Source organism: Mobula hypostoma, chromosome 2 (assembly GCF_963921235.1).
Source record: "Mobula hypostoma chromosome 2, sMobHyp1.1, whole genome shotgun sequence".
In the NCBI taxonomy this organism is placed as follows: Eukaryota; Metazoa; Chordata; class Chondrichthyes; order Myliobatiformes; family Myliobatidae; genus Mobula; species Mobula hypostoma.
This window is the reverse complement of record NC_086098.1, coordinates 159,268,548-159,279,282: the sequence shown is the minus strand read 5'-3', so window position 1 is coordinate 159,279,282 and position 10,735 is coordinate 159,268,548. Positions and strand designations below refer to the sequence as shown.

General features: G+C 46.2%; 1 protein-coding gene across 1 annotated transcript in view; it reads left to right on the top strand.

Annotated features, from left to right (window-relative positions):
* Nucleotides 1-2,115: 2,115 nt before the first annotated feature.
* The window catches only part of LOC134357650 (uncharacterized), a 51,818-nt gene continuing 43,198 nt past the window's right edge, over nucleotides 2,116-10,735 (top strand). Inside the window, exons 1-3 of the mRNA XM_063069278.1 lie at nucleotides 2,116-2,120; nucleotides 5,223-5,239; nucleotides 6,031-6,623. Of these exons, the coding sequence (XP_062925348.1) occupies nucleotides 2,116-2,120; nucleotides 5,223-5,239; nucleotides 6,031-6,623 (615 nt within the window). The remainder of the gene's footprint in view (nucleotides 2,121-5,222; nucleotides 5,240-6,030; nucleotides 6,624-10,735) is intronic.

Here is a 10,735-nt window from a genome sequence, read left to right as displayed (position 1 = left end):
ACAGAGTACCTGGAGGCACATGACAAAATAGGCCAAAGCCAGCATGGTTTCCTGAAAGGAAAATATTGCCTGACAAACCTACTGCAATTCTTTGAGGAAATTACAAACAGGGTAGACAAAGGAGATGCAGTAGACGTGGAGTACTTGGATTTTCAGAAAGCCTTTGACAAGATGCCGCACATGAGGCTGCTTAGCAAGATAAGAGCCCATGGAATTACAGGGAAATTACTAGCCTGGGTGGAGCATTGGCTGGTCAGCAGAAAACAGAGAGTGAGATCCTATTCTGGCTGGCTGCCAGTTACCAGTGGAGTTCCACGGGGGTTGGTGTTGGGACCGCTTCTCTTTACGATCTATGTCAATGATTTGGACTATGGTATTAATGGATTTGTGGCTAAATATGCCGATGATACAAAGATAGGTGGAGGAAGAGGTAGTGTTGAGGAAACAGAGAGCCTGCAGAGAGACTTAGATAGTTTAGGGGAATGGGCAAAGAAGTGGCAAATGAAATACAATGTTGGTCATGCACTTTGGAAGAAATAAACGGGCAGACATTTATTTAGATGGGGAGAGAATTCAAAATGCAAAGATGCAAAGGGACTCGGGAGTCCTTGTGCAAGATACTCTAAAGGTTAACCTCCAAGTTGAGTCGGTTGTGAAGAAGGTGAATGCAATGTTGGCATTCATTTCTAGAGGAATAGAGTATAGGAACAGGGATGTGATGTTGAGGCTCTATAAGGCGCTGGTGAGACCTCACTTGGAGTACTGTGGGCAGTTTTGGTCTCCTTATTTAAGAAAGGATGTGCTGACGTTGGAGAGGGTACAGAGAAGATTCACTAGAATGATTCCGGGAATGAGAGGGTTAACATATGAGGAACGTTTGTCCACTCTTGGACTGTATTCCTTGGAGTTTAGAAGAATGACGGGAGACCTCATAGAAACATTTCGAATGTTAAAAGGCATGGACAGAGTGTATGTATGTATATAAACAAAGTTGTTTCCCATGATGGGGGAGTCTAGTACGAGAGGGCATGACTTAAGGATTGAAGGGCGCCCATTCAGAACAGAGATGCGAAGAAATTTTTTTAGTCAGAGGGTGGTGAATCTATGGAATTTGTTGTCACGGGCAGCAGTGGAGGCCAAGTCATTGGGTGTATTTAAGGCGGAGATTGATAGGTATCTGAGTAGCCAGGGCATCAAAGGTTATGGTGAGAAGGCGGGGGAGTGGGACTAAATAGGAGAATGGATCAGCTCATGATAAAATGGCGGCACAGACTCGATGGGCCGAATGGCCTACTTGTCCTTTGTCTTATGGTCTTATGGACATTGGAGAGGGTTCAGAGAAGATTCATGAGAATGATTCCAGGAATGAAAGGGTTACCATATGAGGAACATCTGGCAGCTCTTGGGCTGTATTCCCTGGAGTTCAGGAGAATGATGGGGGATCTCATAGAAACATTCCACATGTTAAAAGGCCTGAACAGTTTAGATATGGCAAAGTTATTTCCCATGGTAAGGGATTCTAGGACAAGAGGGCACAACTTCAGGATTGAAGGGCGTCCATTTAAAACTGAGATGCGGAGAAATTACTTTAGTCAGAGGGTGATAAACCTGTTGGACCTATCTAGTCTGTGCCAGTATTATTCTGCCTAGTCCCATCTACCTGTACCCGGACCTGGACCTGGACCATAGTCCTCCCATCATGTACTTAAATTGAGCCCATATCCGCTGGCTGCTCATTCCATATTCACTCTTGAGTGAAGATTTTCCCATCAGGTGCCTCTTAAATATTTCACCTTTCACCCTAAACCTATGACCTTTAGTTGTAGCAGAAGTCTTAAATGTCAGTCATCCTGTCACCTGTTTTACAGCATCTAATTGTTCTTTTGTTTGTGTTTAAATATTGTGCTTTGTCTGCTTGACCTCTAGCTTTTAATCCTCCTTTCATGATTACTACCCCACGCACTTCTGTCCACACCTGAGGTTTGCTTTGATACATTACTCTGAAGTATATTATCCAGTAGGTGCTGCTGCCACAGAGCAACAAGTTTCTCAACTTGTGTCTGCTAATGAATCTGATTCTGCTTCCTGTATTAATTTGAGGGAGGATGGTCAAGCATGAGGTTAGTTGAGGTTGTGTCAAAATCAGGAGGGCTCTCTAGCTGGCTGAGCAACAAACTCATGACTCCCAGGCACCATTGTCAGTCCATGTGTGTTGGTGCAGTGGTAGATGTCCAGGAGGTGGCGACTCTGATTCCCATCATATCTCGGTGCCAGGTCCACCTGGAAAATAGAGCTACCTTTTGCCCTTCTTCAGCCAGGGCACATCTATGTTGATCAACAACTGGAGGAAACACTTAGTAGAAGGGCACAGAGTAGGTTAAATATGACAGCAGAATATAGCATTAATGGCAAGACCCTTGGCAGTGTGGAGGATCAGAGGGAACTTGAGCTCCGAGTCTATAGGATGCTCAAAGCTGCTATGCAGGTTGACTCTGGTTAAGGCATACAGTGCATTGGCCTTCGTCAACCGTGGGATTGAGTTTATGAGCCAAGAGGTAGTGTTGCAGCTATATAGGACCCTGGTCAGATCCCACTTGGAGTACTGTGCTCAATTCTGGTCGCCTCACCACAGGAAGGACGTGGAAAACATAGAAAGGGTGCAGAGGAGATTTACAAGGATGTTGCCTGGATTGGGGAGCATGCCTTATGAGAATGGGTTGAGTGAACTCGGCCTTTTCTTCTTGGAGTGACGGAGGATGGGAAGTGACCTGATAGAGGTGTACAAGATAATGAGAGGCATTGATCGTGTGACTTTATTCCCTGCAGCGTAGGATAATGAGGGAAGATTTGATAGTGGTGTACAAAATTGAGGGCTTTAGATGGAGCAAATACATGGAGACTTTTCCACTGAGGTCGGGTGAGACTGGGAACTAGAGGTCATAGGTTAAGGGTGAAAGGGGAACCTAAGGTGGTGCTGGCTTGAAGGGCTGAATGGCCTACTCCTGCACCTATTGTCTATTGTAAAGGGGAATTTCTTCACTCAGAAGGTGCTTTGTGTGGATTGAGGTGGTGGATGAGGGTTTAGCTGCAACATTTAAGAGAAATTTGGATTAGGGTAACCCTAGTATGTGGATGGGAAGAGATTGAATGGCTTTGGTCCAGGTGCAAGTCAATGGGAATAACAGTTCATCGCAGACTGGATGGGCCAAAGGACCTGTTTCTGTGCAGTAGGGCTGATGGACCTGTTTCTCAGTGATATTGCTCTATGACAATTGGATGGATGGACTGATGGACCTGTTTCTCAGTGATATTGCTTTATGACAATGGGATGGATGGACTGCTGGACCTATTTCTGTGTGATATTGCTCTGTCACAATGGGATGGATGGACTGATTGACCTGTTTCTCTGTGATATTGCTCTCTGACAATGGGATGAATGGGCTGATGGATCTGTTTCTGTGTGATGGTGCTCTATGACAATGGGATGGGTGGTTGGGCTGATGGACCTGTTTCTCAGGGGTATTGCTGTATCACAATGGGATGGATGGATGGACTGATGGACCTGTTTCTGTGTGATATTGCTCTATGACAATGGGATGGATGGACTGATGGACCTGTTTCTATGTGATATTGCTCTATGACAATGGGATGGATGGACTGATGGACCTGTTTCTCAGTGATATTGCTGTATCACAATGGGATGGATGGATGGACTGCTGGACCTGTTTCTGTGTGATATTGCTCTGTCACAATGGGATGGATGGACTGATTGACCTGTTTCTCTGTGATATTGCTCTCTGACAATGGGATGAATGGATGGATGAATGGGCTGATGGATCTGTTTCTGTGTGATAGTGCTCTATGACAATGGGATGGGTGGTTGGGCTGATGGACCTGTTTCTCAGTGATAGTGCTCTATGCCTGATTTGAGCTTACTTCCCTCCCATTGCCTCCTGTGTCTTTCACCTTTAGTGTCTGATGATCACAACCCGGAGGCTTCTGAGGTGAAATTTGCCACTTTTCAGTGTTCCTATTCAAGGCTAGTTCATGAGTGAATTGGGCTGTTGGTGTTTAAATTTTTAAAAAGCCTTTAGGTGGTAATGAATGGTTTTCTGTTCACCAGCCTTTCTGAGTAAATAGTATGAAACAGGATCCATTGACGCTGTTTGGGTTTCTAGAGCTTTTTAGAATCAGCTTTCACAGAGGATCTTGCACTTTAATTAAAGAAAATTTGGCCTGAGATTAAGCTGCTTTGTTCTGTTGGAGGATAAACTGAATTAATCCAGCACTTTGAGGCTTTTATGAATGTTTTTAGTAAGTATACAATAGTGTTACAGATTCAAGTTTGTTTATTGTCATTCTTCAATACACAGGTGTAAAGGAGAGCAAAATCATTGTTACTCCAGATCTAATGCAGCATTTCAAAAAGAAAGCATAAAGGACACAATAAAAAAAACAATAAACAAAATACATAAGATGAGCTTATATACATTAATTGTATTTATCTAATGTGATATAAAATGCATTTGTAACAGCAAACATAAGATGAGTTTTTAGGAGTAACTTGTCACATATATCTTCGTTTCTACCTTAGCCTGACCTGCCAAGTATCATCTGCAAATTTGGAGAGGGAATCGACATTAGTCTTTGGTGTTCTGTCCAGCAGAGCCGATTAAATCTGGTGAAAAGATCATTGAATTGCAACAGTAAATAAAACAGACTGCAGATGCTAAAAATCGGAACTTTACAAGCAAAGTTAGTGCAAATACTCAGCAAGTCGGTCAGTGTCTGTGAGAAAAGAGAACGGTTGATTTTGATGCAAAACGTTGCTTCTGCTTCTCCCTCTACAGATGCTGCCTGACCTGAGTGTTTTCCCCTATTTTCTATTTTTGTTTTACACCTGAAACATTAACTCCTTTCTCTGCCACTGCAAGCTGACTTGAGTATTTCCCTGTAGAATTCAGTTTGGTTTTCCAGGGGGTTATTGCTGGATTTCCTCCTTGTAAGAGATGTTGAGCAGGTTGCCTAAATGCTACATGCCTGTACCTCTGTGCATGTTACTTGCATTGGGCCAGTGGATTTCTATGGGTTTGCAGTAGGGGAGAGAGAGAGAGAGAGAGAGAGAGAAAACACAAACCCAAGTAACTTTCCCCTACCCACCATTGCCCAGGTCTGGTTCCTGTCTAACATCTCTTGGAGGACTGTTGCTGAAACACCACCAGGCTTGGCTCAGTGAGTGGTGAGTATTGGCATTTCTGGCTCAGGAGGTCAAGGTTTCAAGTCATAGCCCCTCAAATACTGTGGTAACTGTTGACTTGTGTCAACTTGTTACCCACGACTGGCTGAACCTGAGTTTGGGTTGGTCAACCATATAGCTTGGATCTAATGTTTTGCTTTTATTGCTAGTGCTTTAATGTTAATAGTTGGTAATTCCTGATGCTAAGTGAGAACATTTGGCCACGTGAATGCTGGCTCCCAGAGCAATACCGTTTCCATCCCCCTCCCCCTCCCCCTCCCCCCACTTGCTTCCCTGCAAACTATTCTCTCCCATGCCTGCGTTAGGGGCAATTAGTAGTGGCTAATTAACCTCTTTGGGAGGTGGTAGGGAGTCTGGAGCTCTGTCCAGCAAAGCCCATGCGCCGTGGGGAGAAATGCCAGCACTGGTGGGGTCGGGCTCAAACCCAGGTTGTTGGAACCACAGGTCTGTGACACTACCTGCTGCACAGCTGTGCTTCCACGTACGGATGCAAGAGAAATAGGAAGAACTAGATCAGTGTTATTTTTTTTAATTTCTAGCCCTGTATAATTTTATATGGGTATAATTTTGTGTTTGTAAAAGTACTTAAGCATAGAATTAGGAAGCGTTTTGAGGTATTCTACAGCTTTGCTTTTGTTTTTTTTTATAGGTGTTACTGTAAGATGAATGCCTAAAAACCTCAGCTCCCGCTTTGCTCCCCCCCCCCCCCACCCACCCTACCTCCACAAAGTGAGCAGAGCCAGCAACGGCAATCATGCTTTCGGCCCTTGTAGGCGGAGGTGTGAGCAGAGGCCAGCAATTGCCAACGTCCGAAGCTGCCTCCTTCCTCCTGGCCCAGGAGCTCTGCATCAGACTTCGGAGTAGGCGAGTGACCAGAGTGCCCGTTCCTAACCGGCCGTCGCAGACACAAGCCGTCCTGCATGGGGAGCGCGATCGCCAGGTATCCGTGTCAGAGGCTGCTTCCCATCTCCTGATGCAGGAGCTTCAGGTTAAGAGAGTGACCAGGACATCCATCCAAAACAAACCCCCTGATCCATCGCCCAAACCCCACTTCCACACCCACAATCTGAAATCCAGTGGCCGGGCCGTCCGGAAGCTGAATTATCGGCGGGTAGCCAACCTCGGGCTGGTCAGTTCACCCGATGCCAGGAACAAGAGAAGTAGCACCAAGCGCAGGAAGAGTGAGCTGCCAGCCACCAGCGAGGAAAGGGTGGAGTTTCGATTTAATCAGAAGAAGCAAGCGATTGCAAGGTGGTCTCGGGAAGTTGGAGCGGAGCAGAGGAGGCGAACAGGGGCTGTAGGCAAGACCGACGCTGTGGGTCGGCAGAGTAAGCCGCAGTCGGTTGTGTATCCAGGCAGTAACCAGGTGAGAATCCAACGCCAGCTCCAGTGAAGAGATGTATTTGGGAGTTTGACTGTGTTAGTCTTCCACCTTCTGTTTTTTGGGAAGTCATGCAGGCCAGTGACTGTTTACTGGGTTTGGTAAGCCAGTATTAACAGAAAGTGGCTCTGTCGAGTTCCTTGGATACAGAAGTTTCCTGTTGACAAGTGAAACTTCAGCATCACCCTGGGCAGGATCCAATCACTTGCATGAGAAAGATTTCAAACAGCTCCGATGGTTTTTGGCTTCCAATCCCACTCACAGAGCAAAGGTAATTAGGCTGCTTGTGACTTGTGGAGTCCTGCCCACTCTCTCCTCCTCCTCATTACATCCATTGTTTCTGATAGAAACTAGGAATAAAAGTTGAATGTGAACAGATTGAAAGTGTAACTTGGGCACTCACAGCTCTGTATTCATCTTTACCATTGTTGTCCCATGTTCTGTAGATCCAGCCCCAACCACATCTCCTGCTATCTTGGTTTTTGTCTACATCTGTTTGGAAGGACAGGGCTAAATTTGTACATCCTCTGCCCATGAAACATACCTCCTAAGGAAACATACCTCCTAATTGTACTCCTCAGTAGCCTGGTTCTAGTTTTAGGATTAGTTATAAAGCACAGGAATGGTCGTATGAATCAACAGGTTCATGCTGACCGTTTGACCCCGTCTCTCCCACTCCCCCTTCCTCCCAGCACTGCTGCCACATCCCTGAATCATTATTTCTGCCTCTCCTACTATTGTCATGTCAGTGTTTCTTTTTGCATCCTTGGTTCACACTGCTATGCTTTGCACCATTTTGTGTTTGTGTTTGTCACCTTATTTATTATGTATGCTCTTTCCTCCAAGTTTATCTCACCTTGCTGTAAACATAGACCATAATACAGGAGCAGAATTAGGCCATTTGGCCCATTGAGTCTGCTGTCCCATTTGATCATAGCTGATTTATTTTTCTTCTCAACCCCATTCTGCCTTCTCCCTGTAACCTTTGCTTTTGCAAATCAAGAACCTATCAACCTCTGCTTTAAGTACTACTTTAAGTATACCTGATGACTTGGCCTTCACAGCCATCTGTGGCAATGAATTCCACAGATTCACCACCCTCTGGCTAAAGAAATTCTTCCTTGTCTCTGTTCTAAAGGAATGTGCTTCTATTCTGAGGCTGTGCCCCCTGGGCCTTAAAATATTCAGCGGGTTTCAGTGAGATCCCCCTTCATTCTTCTGAGCCCAGAGCCATCAAGCTCTCCTCGTACGTAAATCCTCTAATTCCTGGTATTATTGTAGTAAACCTCCTCTAGGCTCTCCTTTGTTAGCTTGCCTTCTAAATTTGTGAGAATGAGGCTGGGATTGTAATCTTGCATTGTAGTGTCATTCTGGTCTTAGACAGATTTGTAGCCTACCTGTCCTGAGCTGGATTCCTAGAACTATATGTACTGCAGATGGTCCTATTGTACAAGTTCCTCCACTCTGAGATGAGGGCAATGTTCTTTAGTCCTTTCTGAACACTATGTTCCATGCTCAGAATTCAAACAAACTATAGCAGTCAGTGGAAGTGTGAAGGGGAGAGGAGAAAGTGCAGGAAATACTAGGCAGGACAGACAGCATCTGTAGAGACCAGAGCGATCAAGGTTTTGGGTCAACAAGCTTTTCCAGCAGATTTTAAAGCCAGCTTTGTGATTTGTTTACATGGGCACCAAATGATATTGCTCCATTATAGTTCTTAATGCCCCATAATACTATCTGAGAGACATAAGAGTGGGTTGGCGGTCCCCACACACTGAGCTCCTTTCAGTACAGCTCTTACTCCATGCTTCTGTTTGTACTGTGCAAAGGTCTTGGGCGTATATGATGCTCAAGATGTGGAGCAGAGAATGGGTTTGTAAATCTGGCCGGAGCAGAGGATGTTGAGAATAGCGAGGGTGGAGCACTGCAGGAGGGGTATGGGAGAGGTGGCAGAGACAGAGGTGATGTGGATGCAGCTTTCTCAATCATGATTCCCCTCACCCTGCCCCCTTCCCGCTCACAGTCCACAGTCAGAATCAGGTTTATCATCACTCAGGTATGTCATGAAATTGTTATTTTTTTTGTGACAGCAGTACAGAGCAACACATAAAACTAACCAGACCTAATCAGTTCCCCTCTACCACCACTCTGCTCCGTCTAGCAGAATTAGTCCTTACACTTAATAATTTCTCCTTTTGCTCCTCCCATTTCCTCCAAACTAAAGGTGTAGCTATGGGCACCCGTATGGGTCCTAGCTATGCCTGCCTTTTTGTTGGGTTTGTGGAACAATCTATGTTCCGTGCCTATTCTGGTATCTGTCCCCCACTTTTCCTTCGCTATATTGACGACTGCATTGGCGCTGCTTCCTGCACACATGCAGAACTCGTTGACTTTATTAACTTTGCCTCCAACTTTCACCCTGCCCTCAAGTTTACCTGGTCCATTTCCGACACCTCCCTCCCCTTTCTAGATCTTTCTGTCTCTGTCTCTGGAGACAGCTTATCCACTGATGTCTACTATAAGCCTACTGACTCTCACAGCTATCTGGACTATTCCTCTTCTCACCCTGTCTCTTGCAAAAACGCCATCCCCTTCTCGCAATTCCTCCGTCTCCGCCGCATCTGCTCTCAGGATGAGGCTTTTCATTCTAGGACGAGGGAGATGTCTTCATTTTTTAAAGAAAGGGGCTTCCCTTCCTCCACTATCAACTCTGCTCTTAAACGCATCTCCCCCATTTCACGTACATCTGCTCTCACTCCATCCTCCCACCACCCCACTAGGAATAGGGTTCCCCTGGTCCTCACCTACCACCCCACCAGCCTCCGGGTCCAACATATTATTCTCCGTAACTTCCGCCACCTCCAACGGGATCCCACCACCAAGCATATCTTTCCCTCCCCCCCTCTCTGCATTCCGCAGGGATCGCTCCCTACACAACTCCCTTGTCCATTCGTCCCCCCCATCCCTCCCCACTGATCTCCCTCCTGGCACTTATCCGTGTAAGCGGAACAAGTGCTACACATGCCCTTACACTTCCTCCCTTACCACCATTCAGGGCCCCAAACAGTCCTTCCAGGTGAGGCGTCACTTCACCTGTGAGTCGACTGGGGTGATATACTGCGTCCGGTGCTCCCGATGTGGCCTTTTATATATTGGTGAGACCCGACGCAGACTGGGAGACCGCTTTGCTGAACATCTACGCTCTGTCCGCCAGAGAAAGCAGGATCTCCCAGTGGCCACACATTTTAATTCCACATCCCATTCCCATTCTGACATGTCTATCCACGGCCTCCTCTACTGTAAAGATGAAGCCACACTCAGGTTGGAGGAACAACACCTTATATTCCGTATGGGTAGCCTCCAACCTGATGGCATGAACATTGACTTCTCTAACTTCCGCTAGGCCCCACCTCCCCCTCGTACCCCATCTGTTACTCTTTTTTATGCACACATTCTTTCTCTCACTCTCCTTTTTCTCCCTCTGTCCCTCTGAATATACCTCTTGCCCATCCTCTGGGTCACCCCCCCCCCTGTCTTTCTTCCCGGACCTCCTGTCCCATGATCCTCTCGTATCCCCTTCTGCCTATCACCTGTCCAGCTCTCGGCTCCATCCCTCCCCCCCCCCGTCTTCTCCTATCATTTTGGATCTCCCCCTCCCCCTCCAGCTTTCAAATCCCTTACTCACTCTTCCTTCAGTTAGTCCTGACGAAGGGTCTCGGCCTGAAACGTCGACTGCGCCTCTTCCTATAGATGCTGCTTGGCCTGCTGCGTTCACCAGCAACTTTGATGTATGTTGCTTGAATTTCCAGCATCTGCAGAATTCCTGTTGTTTACATAAAACTATTCCTGGATTTAACAGCGTATACCTGCAGCAACACTGAAGTAATGTGTACAAATCTGGTACATTTGGAATCAAGTGAATATGACGTAGTTGAATGAACTGTGGATTCGGAGAGAGCTTTGAGACCTACAGAGAGCTTTCATTATCTGCATCTTCCTTATGCAAGCTTTAAGCTTTAGCTGATTTGACTGGGTCAACACTGAGCACCGCGTCCCTTTCCTCTGCCTTTTGACTATCTGCTGCTCCATTTTGTTCC